Genomic DNA, 20,481 nt, shown 5'->3' with positions numbered 1-20,481 from the left:
TGATCTTTTTTCTAGATACACATGTTGACTTCCAGTAACATGCATGGTAGGTATAGTATCCTTCTTCTTCAGAGCTACTAATCATATATGTAGATTGCAAGTGTTAATCTGACCCAAGGGGAAGCACACGCACGAGCCACGTCTGACTTGAAAGAACGATCAATCACTTTTGCGAATATCATAGATTTTAATATATGAGACAAAAGAATATACATACATGTTACAAAAAGATCGAAAAAATCCCCAACTTCATATCAGAATTCAGATTGCAGACGAATAAATGGCAGACAAATCAAGATACGTACACGCGCAATCCCATGCAGCTTGATGCCATTGCCATATGCAGCCTAGCTGAGATCGACGGCAGTACGTGCGAGGTAGTAGCGAGCTATGCCTAGCTTGAGCAGGTGATTAATTAATAGCCGAACTGCTGGTTGCTGGTGAAGGTCATGCCGAACCCCCACCACGCCGGCACGAGGTTGTACATGTAGAGCGTCTGGCCGTTGGTGGAGGTGACGGAGAAGGAGATCCCTTGCCCGACCAGCGGCGCGTTGCACTGCCAGTTTGCTCCCCAATTCCGGCTCAGCTGGATCCAGTCCGTCCTCTCCCCCTTGATCGACACCGACCGGATCGACCCCGGCCCGCCCACGTTGGTGATCAGCACCAGCTCGAAGTTGTTGAACCCTCCAATGGTGAACCTGATCCCTCCCATCTTCGAGCACCTCACCCTACACCACCATCACGACATGCTCATTGGATATATACTTATACGACAGTGCAAGGAAGAAGAACTTATGTGGGTGCACTCTTCACTTACTGCTGGTAGAGGACGGGGACGATGCCGGCGCGGTAGATGGCGAGGGTCTCCCAGGCGGGCTGGGACATGTCGAAGTGGGGGCGCGGCGGGTTGCACCAGCCGCCGTTGTCGCTGGCGAGAGCCCAGTTTGGAGGGCAGAAGTTGGTGGCGGTCACGGTGATGGACGTGCCGGGCTTGCACATCTTCGACTTGCCGGTGTCGCAGGTGATGAGGTAGCACTGTCCGCACGACGCGCCGTCGTTGAACAGCGCCGTGCTCAGCGCCGCGTTGTTGACCCCGTACCCAGAACTGTACAGGTTCCCATACCCGCACGCGCCGCCCATTGTCCCGGAGCCGTCGGCGCCGCCGTAGAACGTGGCCGTTCCTTGGTACCACCACGCCTGCGCGGCCGGCGCGAAGCAGCCGGCCGCAGTTAGGATGACGAACAGTGCCAACATGGATCTGGCCATCTCAGCTGAGATGAGATGGGCAGTGAGCACTAGTAGAGCTACAAGAGATGGAGGGAGAGGCGGAATCGATGGTGTTAAGCTTGGTGGATTTGCAGACAACGTGGAGTGCCTTATATAAGAGGAGCAGGGAAGAAGAATTTGTCAGGGAATGGCAGAGAACATGCCATCGATCGATCGACATCCCAGTGAACGCTAGTCTGCTAGCGAAGCTCACATGCAATATGATGCCAACAGGGAATTGCGCGTTAATTAAATTGGACGACTTATTGGTGCATGCATGCGCGTGCAGCATGGCATGACATTTTGTACGTCTCTCCTGACGATCAAGTCGGAGGATAATACATTCCATGCATGTTCCATAATCCGTAGCTCGGTACTCGCCGGCTTGAGACGGAGCCAATTGGACGATCGACAGCTTAATAACTATGGCATACGCCGTTAAACTAGAGTATTTTGGAATGAACTCGCATGGCTTAAATTATGGTCGTCTCTCTCGTGTGGGGGATAACCGATTAGCAGCAGATTCTTAGAGCGGAGGGAACTCGGAGCCACATGAGGCCATGAGGGCCAGCGGTGTCAGCACATGGACGACGGCCCTGGAGGTGGATAAACTAAACGAAGTACGTGCTGATCATCTCACCGCGTACGTACGTTGGTTGGTAGACGCCTAATCATTCTCAATCTGGCTGAAAGAGTCAGCGCTTTAGTGCCTGGACTTGGCCTAGTTGACGGCATTGTTTAGCGGAAATTAAAGAGCTTACCAAGTCGTTCACACTACGCAGACAATCAGACGGAGTGACAAGCAGAGGAAATTGTTTGTTTTGACAGAGTTTGGTACCATTCCTGGTGGTTATGCTTCCATGGACCAATCAAGTGCAGTTAAGCGTTGCGGGATTACGGCCTCTAGTGTACTGACCTTGTGCCGTTGTACGGTACCGGCACAGCCCCTCTTTCCGTTGTTGTTGTTATTGTTGTTGAGTACTCCAGACTGATGGACATGCATGGACCAGTCCCAAGTGCATTTGGCTAAGCTAGACCAAGTGGCATCGTGCACAAGAGAACCAACAACTTTACCAATAGTTTAATGAAAAGAACATGTTTCTGTTGTCAAGGTTCTTAACAAAGGGTATGACCAGGTTCAATTTTAGAAGAACTTTGTGGGAAATTCCATAAAATTATGGCGGAGCATAACTGACACCTAGCTGCTTTGGAATTACTCTGTCAGATTAGTAGACAATGTAAGTTGGCTTTTACTACCTTCGTCCGGGTTTAGAAGGCCCTTGAGCCAGCACACCTCGTCCTAATTTGTAAGGTCACATCTCACATATGTATTAGCGCTGTGCATGCATGCATGGGAGAGAAAAAGGCTGCTGCTAATTGGCCACATGCAAGCAGGTCAGAGAACGCATGCAGGCAGGTGAGAGAAATTTGTCGCGGCAGCTCTGTTTGGATCCAAGGGACTATCTTTAGAGGGTGCTTGGATTTAAGGGACTATTTTAGAGGGTGCTTGGATTTAAGGGACTATTTTTAGTCTCTATTTTTAGTCTGACTAAAAATAGTCTTTTTTAGAGGCTAAAGTTCCAAACACCCCTGACTAAAGAGAGGCTAAGACTAGTCTTGAGGCTAAAAACTTTTAGTCATAGGAAACCTACTAAAATATGTATTAGCCCTCTCTCTCCTCATTTAATTCCTCTCCTTTAACACATGCGAGTTCTGGATTGGAGGGTTTGGAGGATAATAAATGCTCAATAACTTTATTTTAGTCTCTTTAGTATTTGGATCCAAACATGGGTGAGGCTAGCAAGTTTTAGTCCTGCTACTTTTAGTCATGGGACGAAAACGTATCCAAGCATGCTCTTACTAAAACTAGTCTCTTTTAGAGGCTAAAGTTCCAATCACCTCTGACTAAAGAGAGGCTAGAACTAGTCTTGAGACTAAAAATTTTTAGTCAGGGGAACCCTACTAAAATGTGGATTAGTCATCTCTCTCCTCATTTAACTCCTCTCCTTTAACACATGCGAGTTCTGGATTGGAGGGTTTGGAGGATAATAAATGCTCATTAACTCAATTTTAGTCTATTTAGTATTTGTATCCAAGCATGGGTGAGGCTAGCAAGTTTTAGTCCCACTACTTTTAGTCATGGGACTAAAACGTATCCAAGCACCCTCTCAGAGACGAGCACTGCCCGACTTGTGAGGAGTTTCAAGAATCAGACTACTCGCTCTGTCCAGGTGCATTAGGCACCTAACGAAATCCAGGAATTTCTATAATGTAGGGCATTGCAATTAGCTTGCGCGATGTGGAGTAATTAATTTTATGAGTCCAACCCAGATAACAAGGCACATATGATCATTGCAAACGGCCACTGCATGCAAACCCCAACACATAATTGTTGGACGTGCATGCAAACGGCCACACACCATGGTTGGATGCCTAAGTGCCCCTCCCCAGTAAATACACATATAGAGCCGCGCTAATTAATTATTACTAGTCCAATCAATACACGCCTAGGTCGCGCTGCATCTTCTTTGGTGCCCTATGCACCTGGACGGAGGTAGTATTAAAATAGACAAGTGCCTTGGTTCTGGAGCTATGGCTTAAGGGCCCTTTAAACCCAAACGGAGGCAGTAGCTGCTAATGATTTTTTTTTCACTATCGGGTCTTTCTATCAGAAAATAATAATGAAGAGGTAAACTTCACTGGAAGATTAAGCTCCCTGTAAACGTTAAAATCTTTGTCTGGTTGATCTTGCGAAACATCATCATTACAAAAGATAATCTGCTTAGAGGAGGCTGCAAAGAAGCAAAAACATGTTAATTTTGTGGGGGGGAGATGAGACAATAAGCCATCATTTCCTACAACGCCAAATTGCTAAGTTGATCTGCAACGTTCTTCAATTTGCATTTGGTTTTAGAGATGTATGTGGCAGTATGCATGATCTACTTCAGCCCTGGTTATCTATGATCTACTGCGGTGTTCTGGACTACTTGGAAAGTCGGAAATGAAGCCTATTTTGACAATAAAAGGGTTGCTGGCCCATTTGTATTTGTTCGGGAAAATATCTGGTGCACCGGAGCTTGTGGTGCTACCGGTGCACCGAGCTCACATTATTCTTTTAAAATGTTCAAAAATATCTGAAAAAAATATCACACTTACACAACATCAATGTAGGGTGTCGCAAAATTTCAAGTCAAAATTCGAAACATAACTCTGAATAGTACGTAACATAACTTGGGCTTTAGATTTGGCCCATTATCACACCGGTGTCAAATTTGTCATTTTTGTATATCAAAAAATATTTCAAAATATTATACGAAATTTTGTGACATCCTACATTGATGTTGTGTTAACATGCTAGAATTTTTTTTAGATTTTTAAAAATATTCTATGACATCCGAGTGTACTGGTAGCACCACAAGTACAGGTGCATCCGTATTTGTTCCTTTAGTTGACTATTGGCTAAATGCTTGGTTAACTCTGCAGAACATATAGGAAAAATGTGATGCTCTAAGATGGGGAGTAAGACTGTGTGAACAAGTAGTAAGTGAAGTCTTCAATTCTGCTCAACGTGGAGACATGTCATTTGTCGGATAATTTGGTTGTGTGCGTCTTACCTATGCAGAAATCAAGTGTTGCTCATCATGCTTGTATCCGCTTGAAGCTACATTTTCAGAGAACAAAAGCGCCTTTTATCGAAACAAAGCTGGCTAAAAACCGAAAAATTCCACTGAACTAACGGTTATCGATGTTGTGATTCTTTCCTCCTTAAGCATAATCATATTTGATGATTTGCTATATTTTGTGCATGATCCCAGTATTCACATAGTCGGCAGGGGCTATGTTGATAAATTGTCTGATATTTGCGCTAAATGTTTTATGCACCGCAGAAGCTCGGAACTGCCTCTTTGGGGGTATTTTATTTCCCTCCTTTTTTATTTGTAAGGGACTTTATTGGTTTGTATTAATGGAAATCATAGGGAGCCCCCTCCTTTTTTCCTTGAAGATAAGGTCCCTCTTTTCACACTCACTCACACACACACACACACACACACACACACACACACACACACACACACGCTTCTTGGCTTCATTGATTAAAAGGATTTTTTTTCGAGCAACCGGCAGGAGCTCTGCCTTTTCATTAAGAAGAAGAGAATTGACCAGTTTATAAGGAAAACTGGCCGAAAACCGATACATCTGCGATAAACGCACACGCCAGCCCCGAGGCTGCGCACCACTCGAGTCGACGACACTGTCACCCAAGTGACCAGAGACGACACCCTACAACAGAACACTGGGTTTCGGAGCCGCCGCTCCGACATCCACACCGGCCCCGAGGCCACGCACCAGCCTAGTCGATGGCTCCGCCGCCCTAGAGGCCAAAGCCAACACCCAACACACACGAGATCTCCGACGATGCCGCACTGGCATCCACTCCGGCCCCGAGGCCGCAAACCCACCTAGTCAATGACCATGTCACCCTCGCGACCAAAGCCAACCACCGCACGAAGGAGATACCCGGAGCCGCCGCTCTGACTTCCACGCCGGCCCCGAGGCCGCGCACACGCCTAGCCGACGACGAAGTTGCAAAGCCACAGAGCCACCGCCAACAGATGAAGGACCGGACCTCCAAAGGCGTCGCCCCCAAGAGGGAAGCGACGAGGAACGCCGCCGACGCCCACTTCGCCCAAGGCCGAAGTTTGGGTTTTCACCCGAAGAGCTTGTGGCTGAGATGACGAGGGAGGTGAAGGGGCTCCACGATGCCGCCTCCAACAAGGGAACGACATCCTAGGACGTCGTCGACGCTGGCATCGACCGAGGTCTAGCTAGGCTTTCACCCGGAGCTCACCAAACCCATGTTCACCACAGCCAATCACCACCGGCGGCGGCCGAGCACTCTACACCAATCACCACCGCCAACCACCTCTTACACGGCAAGCAAAACCACAACGGCAACACGGGCCGTCATGGCTGAAGGAAATATGCCCTAGAGGCAATAATAAAGTTATTATTTATTTCCTCATATCATGATAAATGTTTATTATTCATGCTAGAATTGTATTAACCGGAAACATAATACATGTGTGAATACATAGACAAACATAGTGTCACTAGTATGCCTCTACTTGACTAGCTCGTTTATCAAAGATGGTTATCTTTCCTAGCCATGGACAAAAGAGTTGTCATTTGATTAACGGGATCACATCATTAGAAGAATGATGTGATTGACTTGACCCATTCTGTTAGCTTAGCACTTGATCGTTTAGTATGTTGCTATTGCTTTCTTCATGACTTATACATGTTCCTATGACTATGAGATTATGCAACTCCCGTTTACCGGAGGAACACTTTGGGTGCTACCAAACGTCACAACGTAACTGGGTGATTATAAAGGAGTACTACAGGTGTCTCCGAAGGTACATGTTGGGTTGGCGTATTTCGAGATTAGGATTTGTCACTCTGATTGTCGGAGAGGTATCTCTGGGCCCTCTCGGTAATGCACATCACTATAAGCCTTGCAAGCAATGTAGCTAATGAGTTAGTTACGGAATGATGCATTACGTAACGAGTAAAGAGACTTGCCGGTAACGAGATTGAACTAGGTATTGGATACCGACGATCGAATCTCGGGCAAGTAACATGCCGATGACAAAGGGAACAAAGTATGTTGTTATGCGGTTTGACCGATAAAGAGCTTCGTAGAACATGTAGGAGCCAATATGGGATCCAGGTTCCGCTATTGGTTATTGACCGAGAATAGTTCTAGGTCATGTCTACATAGTTCTCGAACCCGTAGGGTCCGCATGCTTAACGTTACGATGACAGTTTTATTATGAGTTTATAAGTTTTGATGTACCAAAGTTTGTTCGGAGTCCCGGATGTGATCACGGACATAACGAGGAGTCTCGAAATGGTCGAGACATAAAGATCGATATATCGGAAGCCTATATTTGGACATCGGAATCGTTCCGGGTGAAATCGGCATTTTACCGGAGTACCGGGAGGTTACCGGAACCCCCCGGGGGGTTATTGGGCCTACATGGGCCTCGAGGGAGAAGAGGGAAGGAGGCAGGAGGGGGCCGCGCGCCCCTCCCCTTCCTAGTCCGAATAGGACAAGGGAAGGGGGGCGGCGCCCCCCCTTTCCTTCCCCTCTTCCTTCTCTTTCCCCCCTTCTCCTATTCCAACTAGGAAAGAAGGGAGTCCTACTCCCGGTGGGAGTAGGACTCCCCCCTTGGCGCGCCCTCCTTGGCCGGCCGCCTCCTCCCCCTGGCTCCTTTATATACGGGGGCGGGGGGCACCCCATAGACACAAGTTGATCTACGGATCGTTCCTTAGCCGTGTGCGGTGCCCCCCTCCACCATATTCCACCTCGGTCATATCGTCGCGGAGTTTAGGCGAAGCCCTGCGCCGGTAGAGCATCATCATCGTCACCACGCCGTCGTGCTGACGGAACTCATCCCCGAAGCTTTGCTGGATCGGAGCCCGGGGATCGTCATCGAGCTGAACGTGTGCTGAACTCGGAGGTGCCGTACGTTCGGTACTTGGATCGGTCGGATCGTGAAGACGTACGACTACATCAACCGCGTTGTCATAACGCTTCCGCTTATGGTCTACGAGGGTACGTGGACAACACTCTTCCCTCTCGTTGCTATGCCATCACCATGATCTTGCGTGTGCGTAGGAATTTTTTTTGAAATTACTACGTTCCCCAACAGTGGTATCAGAGCCTAGGTTTTATGCGTTGATGTTATATGCACGAGTAGAACACAAGTGAGTTGTGGGCGATACAAGTCATACTGTTTACCAGCATGTCATACTTTGGTTCGGCGGTATTGTGAGATGAAGCGGCCTGGACCGACATTACGCATACGCTTACGCGAGACTGGTTTCACCGTTGCGAGCACTCGTGCTTAAAGGTGGCTGGCGGGTGTCTGTCTCTCTCACTTTAGCTGAATTGAGTGTGGCTACGCCCGGTCCTTGCGAAGGTTAAAACAACACCAACTTGATGAACTATCGTTGTGATTTTTATTCGTAGGTAAGAACGGTTCTTGCTAAAGCCCGTAGCAGCCACGTAAAATTTGCAACAACAAAGTAGAGGACGTCTAACTTGTTTTTGCAGGGCATGTTGTGATGTGATATGGTCAAGACGTGATGCTATATTTTATTGTATGAGATGATCATGTTTTGTAACCGAAGTTATCGGCAACTGGCAGGAGCCATATGGTTGTCGCTTTATTGTATGAAATGCAAACGCCCTGTAATTGCTTTACTTTATCTCTAAGCGGTAGTGATAGTCGTAGAAGCAATAGATGGCGTAACGACAACGATGCTACGATGGAGATCAAGGTGTCGCGCCGGTGACGATGGTGATCACGACGGTGCTTCGAAGATGGAGATCACAAGCACAAGATGATGATGGCCATATCATATCACTTATATTGATTGCATGTGATGTTTATCCTTTATGCATCTTATCTTGCTTTGATTGACGGTAGCATTTTAAGATGATCTCTCACTAATTATCAAGAAGTGTTCTCCCTGAGTATGCACCGTTGTGAAAGTTCTTCGTGCTGAGACACCACGTGATGATCGGGTGTGATAGGCTCTACGTTCAAATACAACGGGTGCAAAATAGTTGCACACGCGGAATACTCAGGTTAAACTTGACGAGCCTAGCATATACAGATATGGCCTCGGAACACGGAGACCGAAAGGTCGAGCGTGAATCATATAGTAGATATGATCAACATAGTGATGTTCACCATTGAAACTACTCCATCTCACGTGATGATTGGACATGGTTTAGTTGATTTGGATCACGTGATCACTTAGATGACTAGAGAGATGTCTGTCTAAGTGGGAGTTCTTAAGTAATATGATTAACTGAACTTAAATTTATCATGAACTTAGTCCTGGTAGTATTTTGCAAATTATGTTGTAGATCAATAGCTCGCGTTGTTGCTTTCATATGTTTATTTTGATATGTTCCTAGAGAAAACTGTGTTGAAAGATGTTAGTAGCAATGATGCGGATTGGATCCGTGATCTGAGGTTTATCCTCATTGCTGCGCAGAAGAATTATGTCCTTGATGCACCGCTAGGTGACAAACCTATTGCAGGAGCATATGCAGACGTTATGAACGTTTGCCTAGCTCAATATGATGACTACTTGATAGTTTTGTGCACCATGCTTTATGGCTTAGAATCGGGACTTCAAAGACGTTTTGAACGTCATGGACCATATGAGATGTTCTAGGAATTGAAGTTAATATTTCAAGCAAATACCCGTGTTGAGAGATATGAAGTCTCCAACAAGTTCTATAGCTAAAAGATGGAGGAGAATCGCTCAACTAGTGAGCATGTGCTCAGATTGTCTGGGTACTTCAATCGCTTGAATCAAGTGGGAGTTAATCTTCCAGATAAGATAGTGATTGACAGAATTCTCTAGTCACCATCACTAAGTTACTTGAACTTCGTGATGAACTATAGTATGCAAGGGATGACGAAAACAATTCCCGAGCTCTTCGTGATATTGAAATCGACGAAGGTAGAAATCAAGAAAGAGCATCAAGTGTTGATGATTGACAAGACCACTAGTTTCAAGAAAAGGGCAAAGGGAAAGAAAGGGAACTTCAAGTGGAAAGACAAGCAAGTTGTCACTCCTGCGAAGAAGCCCAAAGCTGGACCATAGCCTGAAACTGAGTGCTTACACTACAAAGGAAATGATCACTGGAAGCGGAAATGCCCTGAACATTTGGTGGATAAGAAGGATGGCAAAGTGAACAAAGGTATATTTGATATACAGGTTCTTGATATGTGCCTTACTAGTGTTTATAGTAGCCCCTGAGTATTTGATACTTGTTCGGTTGCTAAGATTAGTAACTCAAAACAGGAGTTACAGAATAAACAGAGACTAGTTGAAGGGGAAGTGACGATGAGTGTTGGAAGTAGTTCCAAGATTGATATGATCATCATCACACACTCCCTAAACTTTCGGGATAAGTGTTAAACCAAAATAAATGTTATTTAGCGTTTGCGTTGAGCATGAATATGTTTTGATCATGTTTATTACAATACGGTTATTCATTTAAAGTCAGAGAATAATTGTTGTTCTGTTTACATGAATAAAACCTTCAATGGTCATACACCCAATGAAAATAGTTTATTGGATCTCGATCGTAGTGATACACATATTCATAATATTGATGCCAAAAGATGCGAAGTTAATAATGATAGTGCAACTTATTTGTGGCACTGCCGTTTGGGTCATATCGGTATAAAGCGCATGAAGAAACTCCATAAAGATGGATTTTCGAAATCACTTGGTTATGAATCATTTGATGCTTGCGAACCGTGCTTTTTGGGCAAGATGACTAAAACTCCGTTCTTCGGAACAATGGAACGAGCAACAAACTTGTTGGAAATAATACATACTGATGTATGCAGACTAATGATTATTGATGCTCGTGGCAAGTATCGTTATTTTCTGACCTTCACAAGATGATTTGAGCAGATATGGGTATATCTACTTGATGAAACATAAATCTGAAATAGTTGAAAGGTTCAAAGAATTTCAGAGTGAAGTGTAAAAATCATCATAACAAGAAAATAAAGTTTCTGCGATCTGATCGCGGAGACGAATATTTGAGTAACGAGTTTGGTCTTCAATTAAAACAATGTGGAATAGTTTCACAGCTCACGCCACCTGGAACACCACAACGTTATGGTGTGTCCGAACGTCGTAACCGCACTTTATTGGATATGGTGCGATCTATGATGTCTCTTACTGATTTACCATTATCGTTTTGGGGTTATGCATTAAAGACAACTGCATTCACATTAAAAGGGAAGCATCTAAATCCGCTGAGACGACACCGTATCAACTATGGTTTAGCAGTAAACCTAAGCTGTCGTTTCTTAAAGTTTGGGGCTGCGATGCTTATGTGAAAAGTTTCATCTTGATAAGCTCAAACCCAAATCGGAGAAGTGTGTCTTCATAAAATACCCAAAGGAAACTATTGGGTACACCTTCTATCACAGATCCGAAGGCAAGATATTCGTTGCTAAAAATGGATCCTTTCTAGAGAAGGAGTTTCTCTCAAAAGAAGTGAGTGGGAGGAAAGTAGAGCTTGATAAGGTAATTTGTACCTTCTCCCGAATTGGAAAGTAGTTCATCACAGAAATCAGTTCCAGTGATTCCTACACCAATTAGTGAGGAAGCTAATGATGATGATCATGAAACTTCAGATCAAGTTACTACAGAACCTCGTAGGTCTTCCAGAGTACGGTCCGCACCAGAGTGGTACGGTAATCCTGTTCTGAAAGTCATGTTACTAGACCATGATAAACCTACGAACTATGAGGAAGTGATGATGAGCCCAGATTCCGCGAACTGGCTGGAGGCCATGAAATCTGAGATAGGATCCATGTATGAGAACAAAGTGTGGACTTTGGTGGACTTACCCGATGATCGGCAAGCCATAGAAAATAAATGGATCTTCAAGAGGAAGATGGACGTTGATAGTAGTGTTACTATCTACAAAGCTCGACTTGTCACAAAAAGGTTTTTCGACAAGTTCAAGATGTTGAATACAATGAGATTTTCTCACTCGTATCGATGCTTAAGTCTGTCTGAATCATGTTAGCAATTGCCACATTTTATGAAATCTGGCAAATGGATGTCAAAACTGCATTCCTTAATGGATTTATTAAAGAAGAGTTGTATATGATGCAACCAGAAGGTTTTGTCAATCCTAAAGATGCTAACAAAGTGTGCAAGCTCCAACAATCCATCAATGGACTGGTGCAAGCATCTCGGAGTTGGAATATACGCTTTGATGAGTTGATCAAAGCATATGGTTTTATACAGACTTTTGGAAAGGCCTGTATTTACAAGAAAGTGAGTGGGAGCACTACATCATTTCTGATAAGTATATGTGAATGACATATTGTTGACCGGAAATAATGTAGAATTATTCTGCAAAGCATAAAGGAGTGTTTGACAGGACTTTTTCAAAGAAAGACCTCGGTGAAGCTGCTTACACATTGAGCATCAAGATCTATATAGATAGATCAAGATGCTTGATAAGATTTTTTAAATAAGTACATACCTTGATAAATTTTTGAAATAGTTCAAAATAGAACATTCAAAGAAGGAGTTCTTGCCTGTGATGCAAATGTGTGAAGTTGAGTAAGACTCAAGACCCGACCATGGCAGAAAATAGAAAAGAGAATGAAAAGTCATTCCCTATGCCTCAGTCATAGGTTCTATAAAGTATGCTATGCTGTGTACCAGACCTATTGTATACCTTGCTCTGAGTTTGGCAAAGGAATACAATTTTGATCTAATAGTAGATCATTAGACAGCGGTCAAGAATATCCTTAGTGAGGACTAAGGAAATATTTCTCGATTATGGAGGTGATAAAAGAGCCCGTCGTAAATAATTACATCAGTGCAAGCTTTCACACCGATCCAGATGACTCTAAGTATCAATCTGGATACATATTGAAAGTGGGAGCAATTAGCTAGAGTAGCTCTGTGCAAAGCATTGTAGACATAGAATATTTGCAAAATACATACGACTCTGTAATATGACAGACCCGTTGACTAAACTTCTCTCACGAGCAAAACATGATCATACCTTAGTACTCCTTGGGTGTTAATCACATAGCGATGTGAACTAGATTATTGACTCTAGTAAACCTTTTGGGTGTTGATCACATGACGATGTGAACTATGGGTATTAATCACATACAGATATGAATATTGGTGTTAAATCACATGATGATGTGAACTAGATTATTGACTCTAGTGCAAGTGGGAGACTGAAGGAAATATGCCCTAGAGGCAATAATAAAGTTATTATTTATTTCCTCATATCATGATAAATGTTTATTATTCATGCTAGAATTGTATTAACCGGAAACATAATACATGTGTGAATACATAGACAAACATAGTGTCACTAGTATGCCTCTACTTGACTAGCTCGTTTATCAAAGATGGTTATCTTTCCTAGCCATGGACAAAAGAGTTGTCATTTAATTAATGGGATCACATCATTAGAAGAATGATGTGATTGACTTGACCCATTCTGTTAGCTTAACACTTGATCGTTTAGTATGTTGCTATTGCTTTCTTCATGACTTATACATGTTCCTATGACTATGAGATTATGCAACTCCCGTTTACCGGAGGAACACTTTGGGTGCTACCAAACGTCACAACGTAACTGGGTGATTATAAAGGAGTACTACAGGTGTCTCCGAAGGTACATGTTGGGTTGGCGTATTTCGAGATTAGGATTTGTCACTCCGATTGTCGGAGAGGTATCTCTGGGCCCTCTCGGTAATGCACATCACTATAAGCCTTGCAAGCAATGTAGCTAATGAGTTAGTTACGGAATGATGCATTACGTAACGAGTAAAGAGACTTGCCGGTAACGAGATTGAACTAGGTATTGGATACTGACGATCGAATCTCGGGCAAGTAACATGCCGATGACAAAGGGAACAAAGTATGTTGTTATGCGGTTTGACCGATAAAGATCTTCGTAGAATATGTAGGAGCCAATATGGGCATCCAGGTTCCGCTATTGGTTATTGACCGAGAATAGTTCTAGGTCATGTCTACATAGTTCTCGAACCCGTAGGGTCCGTACGCTTAACGTTACGATGACAGTTTTATTATGAGTTTATAAGTTTTGATGTACCGAAGTTTGTTCGGAGTCCCGGATGTGATCATGGACGTAACGAGGAGTCTCGAAATGGTCGAGACATAAGGATCGATATATTGGAAGCCTATATTTGGACATCGGAATCGTTCCGGGTGAAATCGGCATTTTACCGGAGTACCGGGAGGTTACCGGAACCCCCCGGGGGCTTATTGGGCCTACATGGGCCTCGAGGGAGAAGAGGGAAGGAGGCAGGATGGGGCCGCGCGCCCCTCCCCTTCCTAGTCCGAATAGGACAAGGGAAGGGGGGCGGCGCCCCCCTTTCCTTCCCCTCTTCCTCCTCTTTCCCCCCGTTCTCCTATTCCAACTAGGAAAGAAGGGAGTCCTACTCCCGGTGGGAGTAGGACTCCCCCCTTGGCGCGCCCTCCTTGGCCGGCCGCCTCCTCCCCCTGGCTCCTTTATATACGGGGGCGGGGGGCACCCCATAGACACAAGTTGATCTACGGATCGTTCCTTAGCCGTGTGTGGTGCCCCCCTCCACCATATTCCACCTCGGTCATATCGTCGCGGAGTTTAGGCGAAGCCATGCGCCGGTAGAGCATCATCATCGTCACCACGCTGTCGTGCTGATGGAACTCATCCCCGAAGCTTTGCTGGATCGGAGCCCGGGGATTGTCATCGAGCTGAACGTGTGCTGAACTCGGAGGTGTCGTACATTTAGTACTTGGATCGGTCGGATCGTGAAGACGTACGACTACATCAACCGCGTTGTCATAACGCTTCCGCTTACGGTCTACGAGGGTACGTGGATAACACTCTTCCCTCTCGTTGCTATGCCATCACCATGATCTTGCGTGTGTGTAGGATTTTTTTTTTGAAATTACTACGTTCCCCAACAATGGCAGCCCCGCACCCACCGCCAAGAGCGGCGCCGCCGCGCCGCCATCCTCCCTCCTCGCTGCCGTAGCCAACGCGCCGCAGCGCCCCCCGCAGCCCGCCGAACTCGAGGCTTCCACACCGTCGGAACAAGCGCGTCCACCACCACCGTGCCGGCCGGCAACCACCACACGCCGGCCAGAACTCGCACCACCGTGCCACCTCATTGCACGATATTCCGGGGCCGCCGCCCCGGCTTCCACCAAGAGGATCCGTCGCCCGGAGCCACGACCCCACCATGGAGCCAGCCGACCCCGAGCTAGGCAGAGCCCCAGCCAGACGACGCCACCACCGATGGGAGCGCCCGCTCCAGCCCACCACGCCACCACAGCACGACGCCCCACCACCACCCTCCAGGGCCGCCGTATGAACCCCCGACGCCATCAACCCCCACCACCGACCGGATCTGGGCAAGAGACCCCAGAAACGCCGCCACCATGCCTCAGCCCGTGCCCAGGCGAGATGCAGGGCAACCGGAGCAAGGCTGCGCCGCCCGGCCACCACGACGCCGGAGGGGAAGCGCTGAAGCCGGGATTGGACCACCGCCCCACGCCGTTGACATGCGAGCAGCCCCGCGCTATCCCGCATCTGCCAGGGAGGGAGACCTCCCCGCCGCCGCCCATGTCGCGAGGGCTTTGCCCCGGCGGCGCCCGCTGGCGGCGGCGAGAAGAGGAGGAGTGGGAGGAGGAGTTGCTGGCCGGCGACGGGGATGGCTCTCCCGGGTCGCCCACGGGGGGAGCGACACGGGAGCGGGCAGAGGAGTTCTCTATCTGATTAAAAGGATTTGACGCGCGCAATTTGTAAGATAGAATCCTTAGGGATTTTCAGTTTGGGTTATTTGATTTATAGGATTGAATACTATAGAAATATTTCTGAGGGATCCTTAGGCACTATTTTTTTACTGTAAATTTCAATCCTCACAATCTCTCGGAACAAATCATTTGTTTTATGTGATGCAATCAATGAAAATTTGGGGCAAATACAATCTTATAGCATTTGAGTGGGCCTTTGCAATTTCTTTGTTTCTCCGATTCATGTGGTTTCGAATTTCCGGCAATCAAATAGTATCTCTTTTTCATAGTTCATCCACACGCATTTGTACTTAACGAGGATGTCCATTATTAACACTTAGGCAACCTTTATATGGTCGAGTAGTAGGATGCTAATGTATGATCCGCAGTTTCATGTGTGGATTCTTATTGCTTCTTAGATTAGGTTTCCTTATAAGCCACCATATAAGTACCTCTGTATAAGTCACACGTGATGATATAGTGCCTCATTGTAAATTCCATATGTTTATAGCACTTCCCCTCTGCTCCCGGTATACCGAAGATTGATGTTTTGTGCATATAGTTTTCTCCGGTTAGGGTTTAGATGTAAAAAAAAAAGATTGATGTCCCTATTCTTGATTTACTTCTTATTTCCTTGTGGATATATAACAAAGAATTTATATCAGTCATGCATTGACGTGGAACTACATGCTGGTTTTGGTGGGCGTTTCGAGCATTCAGGCACTATTTATGTTTGAGTCCATTCATTTATGTAAGACAGGGTGTTCTAAAAAGATTTTGTTTTAGTACATTGTTTTTCTTTATAACTAAGAGTATATCTAAATATTACTTGGCTTGGAGTTTACAAAATCTCAACTGACGGGGGGCATGAAATAAAAAAACTTAGTTTACATCCATTGAAAAGAGCATATCACTAAGCAATTCTAGTGCCTAATCTCAGTCAACTAAGATTGAAAAAAAATCATCTGGTTAGGAGAAAATTGTATAATCAAATTGTAAGACTAATGGATTTGCTATCTCTCACTAAACCTGGTGTTTTCTTACATCCTCCCTCCATCCGATGAAAAGTGTATATATAAATTTTTTAGAACAAATTATGGAGTGGAGTAAAAAAATGCATTGAAAAGGTGCAAGCCATCATCTCTCTCCTCTTTAATTACCCAACCCCCAATGAGCTAAGTGCATGTAGAAATTAAGGAGACCATGTATAGAAAGATATTGGTCTTGATTACCGTGTGATGAGAGAGCAATATTTTTTCTACTTTAAAGTGCATTGGTAAGACAGAAGTACACTCTTTTGTGGACAAATTTTAAAGACAAATATACACACTTCACTGGACGAAGGGAGTATAACTTAGTTGATGACATTAGGTGGCATATTAACATGGGAAAATTTTGTTTTTGCCACTCTAGATTTTGCCAATTTTTCTTATGCCATTCTAGATTTTGACATTTCACTTTTGTCACTCTTAGCTTTTGACACTTGTCACAATTGCCATTTCGTGGCATAAACAAAAAAAATTAGAGTGGCAATTGTGATAGATTGTAAATAGCTAAGAGTGGAAAAAGTGAAATAAAATTATTTTGCTTTTGCCACGTGTGATAATTTTCAAAAGTTGAGAATGGCGAAAGTGAAATTTCAAAATTCTAGAGTGGCATAAGGAAAATTGGCAAAAATAAAATTCTCTATTAACATCACTTTTGCTTTGGACAACTATTCTTATAGTACTTTTTTACTATTTAGTATTATCAGTTAGTTGCTTAGAGCAAAAATAGAACTTAGCTGATTTCAATCATTTTCGTGATGTCCTTCGTTCATTTTTTTTTTCTTCCCAATATCAATTGTGCGCAACGGTGGATTTCACAACTGACAAAGAATAAAACTTGTGTTTTCAATCTTACAAAAAATATCGGTTGGGGCGATGGACTAGTAGTGGGTGCAATAAAGTGAAAAGGTGGCAACTACCGCGGGAAAGGAATACTATCGAGCGTTAGAGTGTGGATTGACATGAATGAGGTGTTCGTGTAAGGAGACTAGTAGATGATGAAAGAGGCAATGGAAACAATCACGGAAGATACGTGATGAGAGTAGAAACAATGACAAATGGTGAAGATAGTAGCCATCAACGAATAGTTAGGAGGAGAAAGTTTCGGCGGAAACAAAATTATAATAAAACTTTATGGAAACCTTGTTCGAACTACGTCTTCAAAATGTTGTGAGCATTTTTTTTCCACTTTGTGTTTACAATTTTGTTTTGTGTGATCCTTCTTCGCCTTCCGTACACATTTTTGAGAATTTTGTTAATAAAGAAAATAGCTCATAATATTTTTATTTTTAGATTAGTTCTTCCTAGATCTAGACAGTGCAAAAAAAATTATTGGGGGAAGTTTGGTTCAAATACAATACCGGGAATTAGGACTGCTATAGAAATATACTCCATTCCAAGATATAAGGTATATTAGTATTTTTAAGTCAAATGTTCTTTTGTTTGAGCAGGTTTATAGGAAATTATATCAACAACTACAATACCAAATAAATAAAATATAAAAACCAATCTCATGACGAATCTAACGACATGGTTAAACATACTAGCTACATATATTTTGTTCTATATACTTGGTCAAACATAGACATGTTGACTTTTCCAAAATTAATACATCTTTTATTTTGGATTGGAGGGAGTATCATTGCTAGTCATGGTTGTCTCAGAGCTCAGCTATCTTTTGCTACATAATAGCAAGTAATAACATATTTATAAGTTGGATTTAATTATATCTTCATTTTTAATGAATATAGTGATCGTTAATAAGCCCGTTCAATCTTAATGTATGTAAGCTAGAGAATATATTGCTTATTTTAATTTTATTTTCTGACCATGACGCAGGCAAGGACGTATTTCTGACTAATAATATATACTTTATTTGATCGTTTGGTAGTAATGCCCATGGGAAGAACACATACTGATTTTTGCTACCTTGATGTAAGGCGAAGAAGGGTGGTAATAGGAAAGACTAAGTGGAAGATATATTTAGGCTGTTCAAAATAGTCTCTTTTTACTGCTACTTTAGCTATATTTGTTTACCCATTTGCCTTGGTATATATAATAAAATATATGGATGACACTTTTTTGGGAGGAAAGGGTATTGAATTAATTAAACTAGATCAAATTGATATAGTTCACAGATGTTTACAACCCTTTCAGGACCAGCCGTAATGGCCATTTTAATCTCAAGTCTCCCAACATTACCTACTTCATCTAAGCACCTAGGTAGCAATCTTGTCCCAGTTTATGGAAGCTTCTCGGAGCTTCCCATATGGTTTCGAGAAGCGTTTCGAAGTTTTCGGTCATTATTTTTTCTTTTCTTTTCTAGTTTTTTTGGACCGGTTTCTTCCTATTTTTTTCATTTCCTTTTATTTATTCTTCCTTCTCCTATTTGTTTATAAAATGTAATAACTTTTCAAATTTGGTTTTTTCAACTTGGTGAACTTTTGTAGATTCATGAACTTCTTTTTTTTTTGTGAAAATTTTCAATTCAATGTATATTTTCCAATTCACAAAATTTTTAAAATGTTTGTCTTCTCTCAAGCTCATGAACATTTTTTTCCATTTTTGTGACATTTTTCAAATTTGTAAACCTTTTTTCAAACTTCTTTCAAATGAGTACAAAAAATTAAAATTTAGGAACTTTAATTATTTGTTTTTTAAAATTTTATGATTTTTCCTTTTTTGAACCTTTTCCAGATTCATGATTTTTTTAAAGTCAACGATGAACTTGTTAAAGGTCAATCAACCAATGATACATCAGTCAACCCTGACAAACCGAGCGAGGGGGAGCGAGCAGTTCTCTTGGATCAATAGATTGTTCCAATTCCCCGCATACCACAGGGGTTAGAGACAAACGTGCACCATGGGTGGCGCCTGTGAGTGCCCTTGTGCTATACGGACTGGCCCATTCAGGATTTCCTCCACGCGAGTTTTGGGAAGGTTCTAGAACATTCCTAGAACACTTTCTTTCTTTTTGTGGTTTTATTTTGTGTTTTTCCTTTTTCTTATTTCTCTTTATCTTTTATTATAATATTTGTGTGTTACCATTTTAAATGTTATTCAGGAACAGTTTTTGAAATTTGGAAAAATATTGAAATTCGTGAACATTTTTTGAATTTTGGACACAATTTTGAAATTCTTAAAAAATGGATTCTTTGAATTCGTGAGCATTGCTGGAAGTATTTGGAATAATACTGAAATTCCTGAATATTTTTTGAATTTGATAATATTATTCCAAATTCATTAATTTTTTTTAAATCCAGGAATGTTTTTGAAACTCGCAAACATTTTTTGGAAACTGGAGCATTTCTAATTTGTGAACATTTTTTGAAATTTGAAACTTTTTTTAAAATTCATGATCATTTTTTAGAATTATTGAAATTGATATTTCCGTGAGATTACATGTCAATGTCTGTTGCCTTAATATGTTACCTCACGGAAAAATATTCACTGACATCGATCGTACAGAACGAGGCAAAACCAAGAATACAAATTCCGAAACCCCCGGTAGGCCTACTCCGCTGGTGGATCAATTTTTGAATTTCGCAAACAATTTTAAAATTCACCTCAGAAACCACTCCAGCTTCTCTCAATCTTCTGTTCACATTAGTATTCGACCACACGACTACGCCACGCTAGCCTCATTTCCACCCTGAGACCCAGACTAGTCTGCACCATTATTGGACGGGACTAAATAGGATGAAGCGAGCCTCCAAGCGAACCAGGGAAGTCGATCTCGTGTCCGACCGCTGAATGTACGGCGGAGGAG

At 43.3% G+C, this 20,481-nt stretch overlaps 1 protein-coding gene across 1 annotated transcript; it reads right to left on the bottom strand.

Moving 5' to 3' along the window:
* Positions 1–233: 233 nt before the first annotated feature.
* LOC119291447 (expansin-A28-like) lies at positions 234–1,330 on the bottom strand. The gene is made up of 2 exons (XM_037570201.1): positions 818–1,330; positions 234–728 (listed from the first exon to the last, which is right to left on the bottom strand). The coding sequence occupies exons 1-2, from the start codon at positions 1,264–1,266 to the stop codon at positions 416–418; spliced, it is 762 nt and encodes a 253-aa protein (XP_037426098.1). The 5' UTR covers positions 1,267–1,330; the 3' UTR covers positions 234–415.
* Positions 1,331–20,481: the final 19,151 nt, after the last annotated feature.

Source organism: Triticum dicoccoides, chromosome 4B (assembly GCF_002162155.2).
Source record: "Triticum dicoccoides isolate Atlit2015 ecotype Zavitan chromosome 4B, WEW_v2.0, whole genome shotgun sequence".
NCBI lineage: Eukaryota > Viridiplantae > Streptophyta > Magnoliopsida > Poales > Poaceae > Triticum > Triticum dicoccoides.
Note: the sequence above shows the minus strand (reverse complement) of the source record. Positions and strands in the feature narration are given on the sequence as shown.